General features: G+C 36.7%; 1 protein-coding gene across 8 annotated transcripts in view; it reads right to left on the reverse strand.

The window, feature by feature from the left end:
• Positions 1-20,876, reverse strand: part of STK33 (serine/threonine kinase 33) — a 193,996-nt gene that overhangs the window by 33,559 nt on the left and 139,561 nt on the right. For all 8 annotated transcript variants that reach the window (XM_049890307.1, XM_049890305.1, XM_049890311.1 and 5 more), the window contains 3 exons: positions 16,187-16,262; positions 11,062-11,174; positions 10,536-10,621 (listed from right to left, as the gene is read on the reverse strand). In XM_049890307.1, the coding sequence (XP_049746264.1) occupies positions 10,536-10,621; positions 11,062-11,174; positions 16,187-16,262 (275 nt within the window). The remainder of the gene's footprint in view (positions 1-10,535; positions 10,622-11,061; positions 11,175-16,186; positions 16,263-20,876) is intronic.

The following is a 20,876-nucleotide window of genomic DNA, read 5'->3' on the forward strand; positions in this document are numbered from 1 at the left end:
AGGCTGAAAGGATGAAAGGAGTTGCCCAACGTCAAGTGGGTTCAACACTAGGGGGAGGTCTATATGACATCAAAGTGTCTAGGTAAAAATTCGAATTCAGTCAATGAGTCAAGCACTGTGTCCAAGAATATAGATGCTTGACTTGCTGACTGGAAGATTCAGATATAATGTGGTGATTTAACCTTAGCTCATTCAGAGAACTGTTCTTATTCCAGATATGACTGAACCATGCCAAAATTGACTATTTTAACTACATTTTTCCCAGGTATGATGCTCCATTTAATGTGATAAGAAATACATTAACACAGGCTCAAATGGCTCCTGCTAGGCTTGTTGTTGTGGTTGACGTGTGCCATTGAGTCAATTCTGACTCACAGCAACCTCTCGTGACAGAGTACAACTGCCCCAAAGGGTTTCTTAAAACTGTAATCTTTACAGGAGCAGATCTCCGGGACTTTCTCCTTGGAGCCCTGGGGTAGGTTCAAACCTTTCAGTTAGCAGCTAAGCACTTAACCATTGTGCCACCTGGGCTCCTTCCTGTCTTAAATATTTGTGCTCCTAACTCAGACTGTTAGAAAAAGTTTGGACGAGAAGTTTGGATCACTTTTAGATTCAAATGGGAATTCAGGTGTGAGCAGTTATAGAGTGATTATAAATTAATCTGGTATGTAGGTGGACTGAAGTGGCAGTCATCAGTGACAGAAAACTATGAGATGTGGCACTTTAAGGGCGGCCAACTGAGTACGCTATTGAGGATTTTTTGAGTTTGATATATTTGTGGTTAAGGACATTGACAAACTAAGTATGGAATGGTTATAACTAACTGAGGATCATTATGCAATTAATTCCCTGTAGTTCTATTTCTCCTCGTTTTAAGAGGGTCAAATGCCTTAACACCTCTCATAGCATCCTACCTGCAGCTTACTGTGGTTGCACCCATCCATCCTCTACATACTTACACTCCTAGAATGCCCTTGCCATGATTTTCTGCCAACCCATAGACTGCCTTTCCTTCAAGGCTCAATTTGAGTCATCTCTGCCAGGTATCCCAGCATTCCCCAAGATGCTGCAAACAAAACAAAAGCAAAGCACAAGGTGGAGGCTCAGAGACAGCAACCACCAAGTCCTCTAAAAATCTATGAAATCATCTGGGCCTGGTATTTTCCTTGAGGAAGATTTTTAACTACTGCTTCAATTTCTTTAATAATTACAGGACAATTCAAGATTTCTATTTATTCTTGAGAGACAGTTTTGTGAAATTATATTTTTTCTAGGAAAAGAAATTTTGACTAAGTTTTCAAATGTGTTAGTATACAGTCACTGGTAGTATTCTCTTCTCTTTTTAATCTCATACCTTTGTAATCATTGTCTTATCTGTGCCTGTATTCCCTTTTTTGTACATAATATTTATTTGCTTTTCTCTGTTTCTTGATTAATTTTGCTAAATATTTACCTATTTTGTTGGTCTTTTCAAAGAGCCAAATGTTGACTTTGTTGAGTGTCTCTATTCTATTTCATTTATTTTCATTCTTAGTTTTATCTTTCCTACTACTTTAAATGGGTTTATTCTGTTGTGTTTTCTTTTCTTTTCCTGAAATTTTAAGTTGGATATTACACTCACTGATTTTCAGACTACTAACCAAAATGTTAGCAGTTCAAATCCACCAGACGCTCCTTGGAAACCCTATGGGGCAGTTCTACTCTGTCCTATAGGGTCACTATGAGTCAGAATCTACTTGACTGCAACAGGTTTTTTTTTTTTCTAATACAAGTATTTTAGACTATAAATTTCCGTAAAAGCATCACTTTTGCTATATTTCATAAGCTCTGAAATGTTGTATTTTCATTATCATTCAGTGCTAGGGATTTTGAAAAAAAAATTCTAATTAGGATTTATTCTTTAGCCAATGAGTTATTTAGAGCATGCAACTTAATTTCCAGAGATATGCAGATTTTTCACCTTATTGACATTTAACTTAATTGTGTATTGTTAGAGAACATGATCTGTGTGAAATCTGTTGAGGCTTGCTTCATAGCTTACCTAGTACAAGATTAATTTTGGTAAATGTTCTATATGTGCTTGAGAAAAGTGTGTATTCTCTACTTGTTGGATTCAGAATTGTACATGTATCCACAAGGTTAAGCTTGTTAACTGTGTTATTCAAATCTTCTATATCCTTGTTCTAAATACCAATAAAACAACCTCAAAATATGTAAAAAATTATTATATAATCTTTTTTAGCTGACTCTTTTATCATTATAAAGTGACCTTCTTTATCCCTAATGATGACTTGTTTATCTTAAGGTATGTTTAAATGATAGTAATATCAATTCCTTTGGTTAATGTTTGTCTAACATTTTCTTTTCCATTCTTTTTCTTTCAATATTTACATATCCTTATGCTTCAAGAGTGCTTCTTGTAAACAACATATAGGTAGGTAGATTCTTAAGAATTTAGTCTGACAATCTTTCTCTTAATAGAAAATTTTAATCCATTTAGTTTTATTGTATTCTTTCCATATTTGGACTTTTTTCTACCATCTAGGCTTATTATTTCAATTTGTCCCAAACTTTGTATGTTTCTTTTTCTTTCCTACTTCAAAAAATTGAATATCTCTATCTTCTCCTTTAGTACACTCTCATCTTGATGTTATCTAAAATTTTAATTCTGGGTTATTATGAATGTACTTTATCTTCTTTGGTCTTTTTTTTTTTTTTTTTTTAAAGATACCAACAAACTTTACCAAGGTATTTAAAGACCTTCACTTCACCTATCTCTTGCAACATCTACTGGATTTGTATTTCCTCTTACTTAAGTAATCTAATCTACCAAGTGTTTTAAGAGTAGGACTCTGTGTAGCAAATTCCGAGGCCTTGTATTTTTCAAAATATCTTATCACGTCCTTACGTTTGATTTGACAATTTGGATGTATATAAAATTCTAGTTTTAAAGTTCCTTTTCCTTTAATACATTTAAAATATTGTTCCTTTTATGCTTGCATCCAATGTTGCCGACAAAAAGTAGGATACCAATGTGATTCTTGTTTTGTTTTACATAATTTGCTCTCTTTGGGAACTTTTAGACTTTTCTCTGCTTTTTATGTTCTTAAATTTCGTTAAGTCTACTTGTGAGTTTTTACTTCTCTCTCCTATTGGGGAGACTACTGTCTGTATAAAGCTGAGGTCTTCTTTAATTCTGATAATTTATCCCCATTATTTCTTAAAAGATTTTCTCCACTCCTTTTATTATTTTTCTCTCCTTCTGAGACTCCTATTATATGAATTTTAGCACTTCTTACTTTTAACTCTATATACCTTAACTCTCCCTTTATATTTCCAATTTGTTTATCCTCTCCTACTCCCTTCTGTAAAGTTCCACAGTCTGATCATCTAGCTTTTTTATTCATTTCTCAGCTGCACCCATTTTATTATTTATTCTATATAATTGCATCCTATACTTCAACTATTATATTTTTCATACCTAAATGGTTCTGTTTTATCATTTCATAACCTTGTTTAATATTGTTAACATCTTATTTCATTTAGTATGTTCACGTAGTTGACTTTAAATTCTTGAACTGCCTCTTGAAAACTCCCTTCTTCTAACGGTGTTTGAAATGTGGCCTGTGAGCTCATATTACTCCAGGAGGACAGGACACAGTTGTGAGGCCAGAAGTAGGCCCTCAGCCCCAGGAGACCAAGAAAGAGTAGGGGAAAGAACACCAGGTACCCAAAAACTGACTCACCAAGAAAACTCCTCTGTTCAGGCCTCAACCCTTACCAGCACTCCCCCACCCCCCCCACCCCCCACTGCCGCAGAAGGTGCTCCTAAAGGTATAACCTCCCAGTCCTAGAGTTTGGAGGCCAAGAGGTAAGAAGCCAATGCCTAAAACCAGTCACTTTTACCCACTTTCCTTAGCTTCTCATTCAAGGAGGGCTTCAGTGCTGGTCTGATTTTATTATTTCGGTGCCTGCGAAGGGAAAGGCATCTATGTCCCAAGGCAAAGGAAGAGAAGCAAAAGGGGAACTTAGGCTGTTTCTGTCTCCCTGTTTTAACCTCCCATTTAGGCTGCAGCCTCACCTATCATACACACCAGTTCAAAATATCTATCTTCCCAGGGGTTTCTCACATTGCTCTCAGAATCCTGGTATCATGAAGTTTCTCTCTAAAGTTACTCAAGGTTTAGTCTTCAGAGAAGATGCAGCAGTCCACGCTAATTCAGTATGTTGGCAGGAGCCAGAGCCTCCTCCAGCTGGCCCTGCACTACGTGGCTTTTGACATATAACTCAAAAGGATTTGAAGAACTGAGTGGCACTGCCATCACAATATTCCTTCCATTCTATCTACTTCTTTATGTAAGGTCTTAAGTACCTGTAGCTGTAACAACTAAAAACTACAACAAAATTGATGCTCATTCTAATAGTAAGTCATATTCAGTCAGGAGTGGATGAACTAACTGGGGAGAAAAGCTGCCCTACCCATCCAGTGAAATTTTACTTTCTATGTTTAATCATTACTTTAAAATTATAATTATATTGTTTTAATCAATCATGTACTAATAATCACGATACATCAATCTTGAATAATTTTTTAACACTTAGAGACTTACGGCCACAGAAAATAAAACCAAATTTTAAATATAATTTGAACTTTCTGCAAAATGAGACATATGATAGGGTGATTAATAAAAGTCTTCCAAGCAAAAATATATATTGCTTCAGGATAAAATTCTGTGGAAGGAATGGAGTACAAATGCAAGTCAAAGAGAAAAAGGAATAATCTGTTTCTGTTTAAGAACTTGTTCACGAATTTTAAAAGTGAATGTGCTCAATATCATATAAATGTAAACTAACAATATAACTGCTATTTTTAATTACTAATATTTATGATATGTATAAAATTTTATCCTTTACAACTAATTAAATTTATGATGAAAAACTTTAGAGTTCAAACTAAAAATATCAGAGAGGATTCACCATTTTTCAAAATTCTTTTAGGAATTACTCAAGCAAAAAAAGTTTACGTATACTGTTCAACAAAACCACCTCACTCTTTTTCCCATCTGCTAAACCAGGAATTCTTCTAGACTTTCTCTCAACTTATACCATTTTCCTAGTCACCTGAAAAACAGCTTTGACTCCTCTCACTCTCACCTAAAACTTTTACTTAGTTGTAAAATTCTGTTGTTTCTCTGTTGGCTTATTTCTCCCCTCCTCTCTGTTCTCATTATCATTGCCCTAGTTACATCTTCATTATCTCATCCCAGGCCTATTTCAGTTCTCCAGTTTCTGCTAGCCCATGCAAACCACCCCATACACTATTACCAGATTAAACCTCCTAAAGGTCAGTTTGTCCTGGCCAGCAGTATGTTCACCAGCACACTAACTGGTACAGCTGACCTGTGAAGAGTCTCGGACACTCGTTACTTGTTCCCAACCTGCTCCAATGCTCATCCTGTTTTCATTTAACTCTTGACTTCTGGTTCTATCTCCCTATTAGGCCCTGCTGTGAGTCAGAATTGACTCGATAGCAACAAGTATTTTTTTTTTTCCCTGCCCCTTGGCCTCCCTTAAAACCTTGAGTCAAATTTATTTCTAGGGTTCTTCCTGCAGCAATCTATCTCAGGTAGGAGACTGTTAGAATTGGGGTTCTCCCTCAAACCCAGCCCCTACCTCTAGCCCACAGACTTCATCCAAGTCCCCCCAGATGCCTACAGAGTAGGACGGAGGAAGGAAAAAAACTCACACTAGTACAACTACGACCATGGTACTTCTGTGCCTTTCAGTGGCAACTCATTGCCAAATGATTTAAGTATACAGTCCTTTCTGTGTTAGTCAAGGTATAGAACAAAATAACTCTAACCTGCCTTTTAAACCTGCCTTTTAGCTTCCCCCAAGACCCCATAATTTCCCACTATTCCCCTATATGATTTCTATGGTTCTAGAAAAACAGAAGCACTAACTATTCTGTGAATATATTTCATACTTATTCTGTCTCTATGCCTTTGTAAAGGCAAAACTGTAATTTCTTTTTTTTTTTTTTTTCCCATTTCCAGGAGCATACGATTGTTCTTCACTATCTATGGAATGAAGTTAAAATTCCTTAGTCTGGGATTCAAGTCCCCTCTCAATTTTCTTTTCTTTTTTAGTGTCACAGTTTTCTTCCTTTTCTAGTCTCATGTCCCACTTCTTTCTTTCAAGCATCTTACATGTCAGTCGAATTGAACTTCCCTGATTTCACACTCACTTACCTTTATACCTCTGGTCATTTAGCAATTTCTTACATCATTTATCATTTTCTTACTTGCATTGTATCTTCTATATAGCTTGTTTCCCTTACTAGACTGTAAGTGCCTTATGTTAGAGACTATATCTTTTATACCTTTATTTTTATTACTTAGCACAGGGCCTGGCAATTGGCACACACAAAAAAAAATCTGTTGAAGGAATTACTGGATGTATGAACAATGCCAATACAGGTCAAATATGGAAACTATCTTTTGGCAAGCTACTGAAGAAAAATGATTTCCTTCATCTATAGCAGTGGGCATAAGAAATACCTGGGAGATAGGTGGGCATAGGAAATACCCAGGAAATGTGTTAAAAAAAACGCAGATTCCCGGTATTAGTTGCCATCAGGAGACTTGAAAGGATCCAAAAAGCAACTGTAATTATCTAATAAGAAGCGATAATCTCCTAGACCATGGCTGACAGCAAAGAGAATCCAAAGGAAGAAAAGCGATGGAAGAGAGTAACAGGCACGTTCCTGGCAATGGGTGGCATCATCAAGCTCTTCCTTTGTAGGAAAGTCATTTCTTGGCTATTTTTCCTTGCATCTAACATCTAACTTTTGAAATCAGAATGACAATATGTGTTTTACTTTAAATCCCATTCACTTAAATGTACAGCGAGAAGCAATTAATATTTTTCTCAGAATACTTTTCAGATATGAACCATGTTTCCAAATGTACGATACACAGGCTAAACAACAGTAACCTTTTGCCCGATAAAGCTCTTTGGGGAAAAAAAAAATGCTACTATGTATTAGGTATTGCAAAAGATAAGCTCTGGTTACAAAGCAGCAAGGTATTGAGAGAACTGCCATGTTTTCTTTAGATTATTTCAAACAGAGGCTCTGAGTTACAGGAAATAAGACTTCAAGTAGTCAAGAAGAAAAGAATTTTGCCTCTTAGAAGTTTGTAAAATGACAGTACTCTCCGAACTCCACACACTAAACTCCTTAGGTTCGATGTAGTACATACTACGTATCGCTTCTCTATCCATTTAGCAAAGACTTTATAGAGAAATGTTACATACGCTCAAAAATGGAGACTTCTGGAAAAATGACCAAAGCCAGAAATAAAGTTTTGCTAATTAGAAAACAATTAAATGGCCAAACCCAAATGTCATGTGATGCTGAAAAGAGACACATTTCTAAGGCAGACCATCTGTTTTACAGCTTTTATTTTACTGTACTACAAACCTACTCAGTATAATCTTACAATGATCTAGCTGCTAGTTCATCTGCACAATTACTTCAGGCCAGAAATACTAATTGCACAGAATCCTTTGAGAGATTGACACATTCAAAGAAGAGGGCAAACATAACCCATTCTTGAGAGAAGGCTCTTTTTTTAGCCCTTAAAGAAAAAATATTATTATTCAAAGAAATAATTAGAAAATGCCAAAGGAAGTTGAAGAATGTAAAAGAAGAGTGATACCACTATAAATTCATGGTATCTAACTTATCTGAGCCTTCAAAGGTCACTATCAACCTCTTTGTTGGCCAGTCTAGTAGAAACTTCTCATTTTCCACCTTGACCTCTCAGCGGCATGCACCTCGGTGTTGATTGCTCTTACTTTATCAAACATTTTTCTCACTTAACTTCCCTGGCACCACTCTCCTAATTTTCCTACTTCCTCATCAGCTATACTCTCAGCCTTCATTACTAGCTCCTCCTCCTCTAAATGTTATAGTGCCTGGTCCTGGGACCTCTTCTCTCTGTATGTACTTTCTTCCTAATTTATCTCTTCAGCCAATTAGCTTTATATGGCATCTATATGTAAATGATCCCCAAATTTATATCTCCAGCTCAGACTTCTCCTTTATTCCAAGCTCATGTATTCAATTACCTATTTGATATCTTCACTTGGAAATCTAATAGGTATCTCAAACTTAGCATACCTAATATGGAAGTCTTGATTCACACCCCTCCCCAGGGGAAAAAATTGATTTCTCTCAGTCCTTCACACCTCAGTAAGTGGCACCACCAACAAACCAGCTGTTAAGGCAAAATCAAAAAGTCATCTTTAATTCTTCTGTTGTCCCCATCCTCCATCTAATCCACCACCAAGCCCTGTCAATAATACCTCTAAAATATACCTCATATTTATTTCTCTTTATTTCTACTGCTACCACACTATGCAAGCAAGTCATCCTTCTCTCTCAACAATACAACAAACAGTTATCTAATTCCCTATCTATAAGCCATTCCCCACCAAAACAGTCAGAGTGATCTTTTAAGAATGTAACCATATGCTAATTGACATTTAGGATGTAATCATACCATGTAGATACATTAGTAATTAGCAAAAGTTCATAGATGAATACTGCTTAGAAATATTTCCATGTATCTCTAGAAATCTCCACTCTGAGTTCTCAGACATTTTCTGAGATACTTATAGACCTATTAATTCACTAATCATTCATTCATTCAGTAACTATTTATTGAGTATTGTATTAATTGGGATTAGGTTTAGCTGCATATTTTGCAGTGTCTTAAACATGACATAAAAAGTCTAGAGGTGGAAGAAGTTTCCTGAATAAACTGAATGCTTCAAAGGACAGCGTAGCAGGGGCGGTGGTTTGGGGACCATGGTTTCAGGGGACATCTAAGTCAATTGGCATAATAAAATCTATTAAGGAAACATTCTGTATCCCACTTTCGAGAGTGGTGTCTGGTGTCTTAAACGCCAGCAAGCGGCCACCTAAGATGCATCAATTGGTTCAACTCACCTGGAGCAAAGGAGAACAAAGAACACCAAAGACACAAGGTAATTGAGTCCAAGAAGTAGAAACGGCCACATAAGCCAGAGACCACATCAGCCTGAGACCAGAAGAACTAGATGGTGCCCGGCTACAACCGATGACTGTCCTGACAGGGAACACAACAGAGAATCCCTGAGGGAGCAGGAGAGCAGTGGAATGCACACCCCAAATTCTCGTAAGAAGACCAGACTTAATGGTCTGACTGGGATTAGAATGACCCCGGAGGTCATGGTCCCCAGACCTTCTGTTAGCCCAAGACAGGAACCATTCCAGAAGCCAACTCTTTGGACAGGGATTCGACTAGACTATGGGATAGACAATCATACAGGTGAAGAATGAGCTTTGTGGATCAAGTAGACACATGAGACTATGCTGGCATCTCCTGTCTGAAGGGGAGATGGGAGGGTAGAGGGGGTCAGAATCTGGCCGAATTGACATGAAAAGAGAGCGTAGAGGGAAGGAGTGTGCTGTCTCATTAGGGGGAGAGCAATTAGCAGTATATAGCAAGGTGTTTATAAATTTTTGTATGACAATCTGACTTGATTTGTAAACTTTCACTTAAGGCACAATAAAAGTTAAAAAAAAAAAATTTAGGGGTGGGCAATCCGAGGCTGGCATGGCCACTCTGTGAGCTAATAGCCCTGGTCCCTTGCATCTTAATTCTCTGCCACCTTCAGCATACAGATTCCACTTTATGCTCTAACATGGCTTCTCAAACTCCAGCTACCACATCTGCATCCCAGTCACCAACAAAGGGGAAGGTCATGAGGAATACATCCCTCCTCCATTTAAGGACACTTCCCAGAAATTGCACACACTTCCATTTAGCTGTTATTGACCATAATAACTAGCTGAAAGGAAGGCTGGGCAACAAGGTCTTTTAAGTGGATAGCAATGTTTCTAGCTAAAAGTCGGGATCCTCGTAAACACAGAAGATAGAGAATACTGGGAGGAAAGTAGTAACCTCTTCCAAAGTTGCTAGTGTGGCCAGGTAACATTCTGGGTGCAGAGATACAAAGATCAGCGAGACACAGGGTCTATGCTTGAGGCATTTAGTCTAATAGGGGAAAGCAATATGCAAATGGTAATCACTCAAGATTTCAAATAACAACCACTGTTTGAAGACCTTGCTTTAAGTCCTCAAAAATACCTTGCATCACTGACCAATACAGATTATTTCAATATTCCACAGCTTTAATAATGGGCATTTCTTAGCTCTATTCTACTGTACATGACAATTCATGACACTGAGCAAAGCAAACATCATTTAAATACATAAACATGCATAAATAATTGTGCTAATAGTAGTAACAGTTTGAAAACGCCCGTTTCAGAAATGCGCCAAGACTTATTTTTTTAACTTGTCAGATGATAAGACACCTGACTGATTTAGAAAGAATCTATATAAAACTACAAGGCCAGATAAAAAGAAACAGGCAATAGTAGCACGTCAGACAGAAAAGAAAGCAGCAATGCTGTAACTTACTGTTATCCACTGGGTATCTAGCAGTTCCTTAGCTGTGATTCTGTGGGCAGGATCAACTTTCAGAAGCTGTTTCAGAGCACTTTTAGCTGCAAACAAGGGAAAATCCTGAAAATCTTATTCATCTTAATTACAGTTAATATCAATACATTTTTTCAATTTTATTAGGATTAGGTTTGTATGACACAAGAAAACACGCCATCAGTATAGATAGCTAATAAATAAAGTTGAAGGCCTACAATGAGGTGTTATTGCCTGGGTTATCTAATAATGGTCTAGAGTAAAAATTAGTTAGGTGATCAGCAAATTTCCTCTTCAATTTTTAATACCTATTTTCGGTTTTTGTTGAAAGTTCCGACTAAAAACGATCAGTGAAGATAACAGTATTTGCACAAGTAAATAGTGTTTGCTTTATTTCCGCAAGTAAATTTAATGACTAAAAAGAGATTTAAAATATTTGAATTACTGACTGAGTTTCTTATATTACTTATGTTTGCTCTAGCAAACAGAAACAGAAATCTATACTTACCACAGTCACTTATGGAATCCCAGACTGGATCTCTAAAACGTAGTTCTCCCTTTCTTATTAATTCAAAAAGTTTATCTTCTGAGTTTGCCCAAAAAGGTGGTCCTCCACATAATCTACAATAAAGGGAACAATTTTTTTTTTAATTAAAAATATATAATAATCAAAATAGGGCTATTAAAAATCAAGTTTCAGGCATATGTGTATGCTATGTATATATCTACACATATAACAACTCACATAGGGGCATAGTTACAGAGGCTTCCTAGACACATCCAAACAACTCGTAGAATTGGTTTACTGGGTTAGAAGGCTTGAGACCATAGTCTTGGGGGATAACTTAGTCAATTGGCATAACATAGTTCGCAAAGATAATGTTCTACATCCTAGATTGGTGAGTAGAGTCTGGGGTCTTAAAAGTTTGAAAGCAGCCACTTAAGATATAACTATTGGTCTCTACTTGTATGGAGCAAAAGACAATGAAGGAAATCAAAGGCTCAAGAAGAAACTAGTTCACAGGGCTAAGAGCCCACACAAACCACAGCCTCCTCTAACCTAAGACCAGAAGAACTAGATGGTGCCCAGCTACCACAACTGACCGTTCTGACCAGGGACACAATAGAAGGTCCCAGATAGAATGGGAGAAAAATGTAGAACAAAATTCAAATTCCTAAAAATGGCCAGACCTACTGGACCGAAAGAGACTAGAGGAACCCCTGAGGCTATTGCCCTAAGATAACCTTTGAACTTTGATTTGAAGCTATTTCTGTAGGTCTCTTTCAGCCAAATAACAGATTGGCTTATAAAATAAATAATATCACCTGTCAACCAAACTCAACCAACGAGCCCAAACTGTCAACATTTACCCAAAAGCAAAGATGAGAAGACAAGGAGGGGAAGGGAGGCTAGATCAGTGGAAACAGAATAAACAGAGTGGAAACAATGAGAATGCTGACACATTGTAAAAACTGTAACCAATGGCATGGAACAATTTGCATGAAAATTGTTAAAGGGGAACCTAATTTCCTTTGTAAACTTCCACCTAAAACACAACAAAATATTATTTTTAAAAAATTAAGTTTCTACAGGACTTGGAAGTAGAGGTGCTTCATAGTTAATAAAGGATAGGAAGACATGGGTACTTCTTGGATGTAGAAATGTAAGCAGTACGGTTTTCCAAAATCAATGCTAGGCTCATGTCTCAACATTGGGAGAGATGACTGAAACACTGAAACCTCCAGATTTTTAAAAGACCCCCAAATCTTCCAGGTGGGAAACACGAAGTTTATATGGGGTTAAAATAAGGAAGGTATGTGAATTTAAGTGCACAGTAACAAGGGCAGATAATAGAAGAGATATACTTCAGAGTGAGCAAAGGTAAGGAAATGCCTTAAAGTGCATAATTCAAACTGGATTGATAATAAAATACACTGAGTTACCAGAGTCTAATGAAATCATGACCACATAGGAGTTTTATCAACTGTAATATACTGCACAAGTGTTAGTAATAACAGGAATAAACCAAGAATAACCCTTGGAAAGTCTATAGGCTCTGAGTCATAGCCAAAAAAGCCATTAAAATTCCTTAAATGTAATATATAAAATAAAGATCTAGATGAGGAAAATCAGTTGAAGGATTTGACTCTTCAGTCTAGAAGACTAAAATCTAAGTGTACATAATGGCCAACACAGGTAAAACCATTAGTGTGTATAAAGTAGCCATGGACTTGTTTATATAATCTATAATGCAGGAATTCCGTGCTTTAGAATCTTTTCAAAGGAAGTACTGTACTGTAGTTCACGAAGAGCACAGCAAGCCTGCGAAACTACTGCTTCAACAGGTAATCCATGCCGCACTACAAGGATGTACGTAAAAGCTTAGTTCACTTCTTCATAATACATCCAATGAATGTTAGCCATCACCATTATTACCAACTCCAACATCTGAGGGCAACCCTGTACACAACAACATTTTTCCAATGACCACCAGGCAGAAGTTGGACTTGGACTCACCACAGAGGCAACTCTGCATATCTGTTCTTCAACTCTCGGGATTATATTTTTCCATTTTATTATTGAAAGAATAAAATGGCATTATTCAGCATAAGATCTCTAAGTTTTTTAAAAGTTAATTTTTTACTGATTTTCTTTGGTTATATTTTTCCCCAAGTTCTCTAAAAATGTGTCCCATGAACATTTTCTGAGTAAGTCTAAATTTGATAAATATTTTTCATGATAATGATGATGGTGATGACCTTCCTTAGGGAAAAAGGTTGCTTTCATCCCAGTAGCTTCTCAAATGAGGCTGGACAATAAGAGCTTCTCAATTACCAATAGGTTCTTGTCAGGACAGCAGTATTTATCAATCTGCCCTGCAAACTCATATTCTAATACTTTTTTATTTCTCCAGCTCATTCTGACCCTCTTCTCATCTTACTCGCCTCACTATTGTTTAGTTTTAAAATGCAGTAAAAGAGCCACAGAAAACAAAAAAGCCAGAAAAATGACCTTATGGACAATTACTATCTATTCTAACAAGTACAGGCCAGCAAAAGCCCAGCTCATTGAGCCTGTTATCAACCAAGGGTATGCACCAATTTCTTAGCTGCTCCTGCACTGCCTGACTAGCACGCAACTATAGCTTAAGGGCTACGCTTTTAAAATTCCATTTTTTTTCTTTCCTTTGCAATTTTACATACGAATAAATGTATCTAATGGTTGGTCAATCAGATTATGAAATTTTGTGACAACAATTTTCTGCACATCCAGAAAAGAGGACCAAGACATGAAAAATGCCTCTTAAAGCCTTCCTATTATTTTCCGTTGCATCCATACGTATCAGAACAGCAGAGGACAATAACCATAAAGAGTAGTTATTTATGTTAATTTCACCTCAAGAAAGTATGTTATCATTGTCCAATTAAGTAGAAATGAATCACAGGTAACTGGTAAACAAGAAAAGAACCCCCTTGCCCCCCAAGATGGTAATATGTTTGTGCTCTTGGTGAAGGAAATTATGTGCAAGACCACTGGGCTCAAACAGATTAACGAATACACACTGATTAGCTAAGTAAGGGTCTACCGGAAAGAGAAGAAGATGTCGTTGTGATACTCTGAAGCAGAAAAATTAAAATTACATCCTTAGAAAGAGAAAGATTTTTAAATTATGTAATACACTATCAGATTCAAACCAAGCAGAAGGCAGCAAACATCACATAAATGTGTCATATTAGACTACGCGTAATATGTTTGACTTGTGTTGACTGGAATGCCTTGAGATTATAAAATACTAATTTAAAATAGCTATATTTTAGTTAAAAACTAAGGCTCAGACTTGTGCTATAATTCTAATCAGCACAAAACAATGATCAAAAATTTGGGGAGTACGTTTATACTTTATGCAATCTAAGCAGTGATGTGTGTGGACCAGCTGAGGTAGAGCTAGTCACATCATCCAATTTCCACTGCCTGTGTATTCCATTTCACAGAACTGTGAAAATGTAACTACTGTGATGTCAATATTTAGAAATGATCTGGAAAAGGTAGTGCATAGTGAAATCTTCAATGTGGCCATAAAACTAATGTTGCATCAACATAAAAGCGTTCATATTCACCAAGAGGCAGAACAATGGTCAGTAACTTTTCAGAACGCCTCTTATTCACTTTAATTCAATTTAACAAACATATACTGAGCACTGACTACATGCCCACCAGATAGTAGGGAACAAGGATGAATAATGTAAGCTCTCTGCCGTTCAGGAAATTTAGAGCAAGGAAAACAGACACAATACACATAATTACATTACGAAATTATAATCCAGCTAAAACAAGTGCTATGAGAACACAGAAAAGCAGAAAATTAATTCTATCAAATTTACGTGTGTGCAAATCTTCCTGCTTAACTATCCTATCTCATCTTGTTTATTATTTTGTTTTTCTTTCAATGTTACAATTTTATATTTATTTTTGTATGCTTCCTTAAATGCTCTATGGAGTGTGGAAAAGGACATACATAACATAGTAATTCTGCTGGCATAGGGTAGGAGTTAGGGAAATAGAAACGGTTAGTGCATGAGCTGGGCCCATCTAGGACAGAGGTCTGTAGAAAAGAAAAAGAACAGTCTAGGTAAAAGGTATTGCATGAGCAAAGACCCAGAGGCATGTAATGCAGGGTGTGTTTGAATAATGAAGGCAGCCTAGAGTGGCCACAGCACAGGGCTAGTACATGAGAACACATGCCCAACCAGAAGACTGGAAAAGCATGCTGGAGCCAGGTCACCAAAGACTTGGTATGCTATGCCATGCCAGGATACTCTGACTTTTTTTTGTAGCAATGGGGAATTATCAGGAAAGTCGAATATATACATTTATGATTAAGGAAAGTAGTATAAATAACCGTGGTTAAGAAAGATGGCTCTGGCAGCAGTGTGAAGGATGGACTGGGGAAACCAGAGGCAAGGAGAATAGTAAGAAAGGCACTGAAATATTCCAGAAAAAGGGACCATAAGGAGAAATGATAAGGGTGAAGAGAAATGAAAGAACAGGTGTGGACATTTCAAAGGAAAAATGAACAGGACATGATGTTTAACTGTATCTTCAGCCTGAGGGAGAAGGAAGAGCAAGGATGACTGGAGTTTTCAGTAGCATTAAGAAGATTAGGAACTCTAAATATTCCCTAGATCCTGGATTCCACATCTATCTAGTTGGTACCCACTCCCCACATATGCCCTATGCACAGCGGTGGGCCTAGTGCCAGGTCCCAGTCCCTCCCTCTACCTCATAGGCTATGAATGAATCTCTCAAGAAAATACAAAGAAGGTTTTGAGTTGTAACAAGAGATGAGGAAGGTGTTAGGGAAAGGTTTTCCCTTTGCTCGTATCATACAGTGCATTTTTGCATTTATAGATCAATAGACGAGTAAAGCTACAAGTCATAAATGTACAGTACTTAAAAAAAAAAAAACCCTAATAGATGTATCTGACAACTAATAAGAGCTTTTAGAATGGCTTCCCAATTGGTTTTTAAATCAATTTTTTAAAAACATATCATTTAGTTTTAATTTAACATCTATGTAATTCTACTGTTAGACTATCCATTCGTTTTTAACTATATTTCGCAGGCTACTTACAACATGTACATTATGACACCTATGCTCCAAATGTCACACTGCTGGCTATAGTCGTGGGCATTGATAACTTCAGGTGCTGCCGAACAAGCAGAAATAAAATAATATTAATAATACAATAAATGACTTTTAAATGCTTAAACACAAAGCCTGAAAAATGTGCTGAGGTGTTCTAATTTATTCCCCCACAGGGGAAAAAAACAACCAACAGCAGATGTTAAATGAATAATGTACAGGCCTTAACAACTGATGTCGCTGTGTCCTCACTCCCGTCATTTAGTTTCCAATGGAACAATGGCACAAACTGTATAACTAAATGTGCTACTCTTATTCCTTTGAAATTGTTAAATGATTTTGCAAAGATTGTACATTTATAGTAGAAGAAAACAATATTTCAGTTCTTTTCCAAAAACAGAACTGAATGTGTGCCATAAGTGGATATAATTTAAAGCAAGCCCAGTATGTAGAAATCTGAATTCACAGAAAAACTAAGATAAATATTTCTAAGTCACTTTAGCAAAAGAATAACAATAATAACATCCCAGTACTCCTATGACAGAATATGGATTATTTTCCATATTTTCTAAATGAGAAAACCAAGACAAAGAGGGAGCTCCTAAGACATGAATGGGTCAAAACACCAGTTAGTCACAGGATAAGGACTAGGGTCCAGGTACGCCTGACTCCCCTGCTCTGTGCTCCTTGCTTACAAAGGTGTTCACGATGGGATTCCTTTAAACAGCCTTCTCAAGCAGCACAAACTACGCTGAGAAACAGTATACAAACTTCTCAAGGTATCTCATTTTTTAATGACTAGCTTTTTTTTTTTTTTCCGTAACGGCTATATTCTTAAAAAATCACATGTGATATTTCAGGAATGTGTCTATTGTTCCTCTACAACTAGGGATAAGATCTTCATTAAAGAAAAAGAAGAGTAAAACATATATAAACATAAAAATAAAATGTGTGTATATAGGACATATACATATCAAAAGAACTTCAAAATTTCCAGAGAATTTTTGTATAAATTACGTTATTTGGTCTGCTGAAGAATTTTGTGAAATTGAGTATGCAGGCATTTGACTCACCTTTCCAATGAGGAAACTAAGGTTCAGATACATTAAATGCTTTGCCTAAAGTTACCCAGCTGCAGAATGCCTCCCACACAAAAGGTATGTTTTTATTTTAGAAAACACTTTCACTCTCCCCTACCTACACACACACACATCTTTTACAATAACTACTAAAAGCAAAATGAGCCAGATGGAATTTCATTTACTCTCCTTCCCTCTACCTATTGTTTAAAAAAAACTAAAAAGGAGTCAAAAGGTAAACAGAGGAATAAGGCTAAACTATAACTAACAAACTGGGTAATCAGTCTCCAAATCATTAAAAATTAATATTTTCCTTTAAGCAACTACTTATATTTTGGAACTCTACTTAAAATCTTTAAATATTGACTCATTAATGTTGAAGCTGCTCCATGGCTGCATCTAGGACCAGGGAAAATTCTAAGATTGAGTCAATGACACATCTCTATTAGGTGCACCACACAGAGGGGCTCGGAATTACTGGTCCTCACTCTTTCAGAATCATCTTAATTACCAGGACTGTATCTCCACTTGCACTGTCATCACAGCCCTTATAGGAAAGCAAGGGCCAGATAACACTTTAGACCTGTGCCAACAAGCCATTTAGGAAGTCAGCAAGGCTCCGCAAACCATCTGTGTTCTCTCTTTTTCTCTCACTTGTTATCAGGGTAGACAACTAATAAGCAGGCATAAAGCTCAGTGTGCTTGGATATATTTTCCCCACGTAACTACCGACCAGATGTCTTTTGCCAACAGAGGGATATGAACTGAATCTAAAGTAGCTTTTTCCCAAATAGGATAAAACAATGACAAAACTTTATGTATCAAGTAGACAAAACAGCAATGAACTAGGTATCCTCCTCAGCAATAAAGTGAACAAACAACTGATAGGACAACAAGGATAACTCTCAAATCATTATGTGGAGCAGAAGAAGACAGACACAAAAGAGAATATACTGTATAATTTAATTTATATAAAGTTCTAGACAAACAAAACTAAGTTATGATGATAGAAATCAGAATGGTGGTTGCTGGGATTGAGGGCAAAGACTAAGGGGTTTGACTGAAAGGGATACAAAAGAACTTTCTGCAGTGATAGAAATGTTCTGTATTTTCACCAGGGTGATAATTACATAAATATATGCACTTGTCAAAACTCAGCAAACTATACATTTAATATTTGTGCATGTCACTATATGTAAATTATATTTCAATAAAGTAGATTTTTTAAAAACTACTAAAAATACAAAAAGAATCTGCCAAGGCCATGCCTTAGTGGGTGACTTTAATAACTCTCTCTTAGAAAACAAAAGAAGAAAACAAAAAAATAAATAACAATAGGGAAAATTTGAATCATAAAAGTATCAGATTAGATTTAATAGATACATGTACACTGAAATTTTTATGGTCAATAACCCAAGAATATACATACTTTTTGAATACCCAATGGAAAATTTATAAAAACTGATCAATAACAGAGAAAATTTCAATCAGCTCCTTAAAGTTGAAAACCTATAAGCCACAGTTACCTACTACAATGAAGAGGGCCAGACAGAAAAACAAAAGGTTAGGGAAAACTAGCACATATTCAGGAGAGCACATACTCAAACACAGCCCAACCACCTGCAAAAATCTAAAAGCACTTCTAAATAATCTTTGGGTTAAAGAAGAAGACTAAAACTAAAATTATAATCTATTAAGAAATTAAAGTCAATTAGAACATTGTGTAGCAAAAGAAATGGTCAAAGAAGGAAAATATACAGCTTTCAATGCATTTATTGAGAAACAAGAAAGCTAAAAATAAATAAACATTCAACTTGGGAAGTTAAAAAATAAACCAAAAGAAAACAGAGAGAGGGAATTTAGAAAGATCAAAGTAGAAATTAATGAAAAAGCAAAGCAAATAACATTATACTTGAGTTGGTTGAGCCCAATAAACTATACTAACCACTAACAAATCTGGTAAGAAAAAATTATTACTATTGCTACAAGAGCTAAAATTGAGCACCAAGTGCCAAGCACTGTGCTAAATGCTTTACATATATTTTCCCATTTAATTCTCACATCAGCCTAACAACAGCTGATAGGATCATCGTCAATACTTCCTATCCCCCTCCCTGTTCATTTTTCTTCCTTAACACCTATCTCCAACATATCAGAGATTTTATTTTTTTATCTTGTTTTGTCACTGTTGTACCCCCAATACCTAGGATAATGTCTGACACAAAGTAGGCCCTCAAAAAAACACTTGATAGATGAATGACATAATCCCTATTACACAGATGGAGAAACTGCCACAAAAGCAGTTAAGCCGTTTGCCCAGGGATACCTAGCTAGTAAGCGGGGGAGTTGGATTCCTGAGTTAGCAGGTGACTCCAGAGGCCATACTGCTAACACCACATCGTACTGCCTTCTAAAATTTAGGAATAGAGGAATATAACCACAGATATAGAGGAGAATCTGAACATTATAACTTGAATACAATATGCATATACACACCAACAAAATTTAAAATCTCAATGTAAAGAACAATTTTCTAGGAATATATAAATTATCAAAATGATTCATGAAAATGTAGAAAACTTGAATTGTTGTCATTGCTATTAGGTGCTGTCGAGTTGGTTCCGACTCATAGCGACCCTATGCACAACAGAACGAAACACTGCCCGGTCCTGCACCATCCTTACCTAGTATAAATTGAAAACATAATAAAAACTCTATCTTCCAAAGGGCACCACAACCTCCCCCCCAACCCCGCCTGCAAAAAAAAAAACTTAAGGGGAAATTTCATCAAACCACTAAGGAATAGATAATTTCTATTATTTAAGTGGTGGTTCAGTGGTTTTTTTTTTTGTTTTGATTTTTCAGTGGTAGATTTCTCCCCTTCCATGCAGGAGACCCAGGTTCAATTCCTGGCCAGTGTGCCTCATGCACAGCCACTACCCATCTGTCAGTGGAGGCTTGGGTGTTGCTATAATGCTAAAGAGGTCTCAATGGAGCTTCCAGACTAAGCGGGACTAGGAAAGAAGGCCTGGCCATCTACTTTCAAAATTCAGCCAATGAAAACTCTCTGGCTCACAATGGTCCAATTTGCAAAAAACCATGGGAATGGCACAGGGCCAGACAGTGTTTCATTCTGTTGTGCATCAGGTCACCACGAGTTAGGGGCTGATTCAATGGCAGATAACAACAGCAACATTATTTAAACAGTTCATGGGCACAGAAAAAGTGGAAACTTTAAAATTTCTTTTAATGGGGCTAGCATAACCCTGGATCCCTGGGTGGTGCAAATGGTTAAGTGTTTGACTACCAGCCAAAAGGTTGGTGGCTCAAACCCACCCAGAGGCACCTCAAAAGACAGGTCTGGCAATCTGCTTCCAAAAGATCACAGACTTAAAAACCCTATGGAGAGTTCTTCTCTGCACACCTAGGGTCACCCCAGGTCAGAATTGACTCGATGGCCACTAACAACAACAGTATATCCTTAACATTAAAATAGACAAGTGTAGCACAAAAAAAAGAAAGTTACAGTCAAAGATACCAAAGAAAGTGGTGAAAAACTAAATACGGCAGTGTAATACATCAAAGGAGGCTTAATCCAA

Source organism: Elephas maximus, chromosome 7 (genome assembly GCF_024166365.1).
Source record: "Elephas maximus indicus isolate mEleMax1 chromosome 7, mEleMax1 primary haplotype, whole genome shotgun sequence".
In the NCBI taxonomy this organism is placed as follows: domain Eukaryota; kingdom Metazoa; phylum Chordata; class Mammalia; order Proboscidea; family Elephantidae; genus Elephas; species Elephas maximus.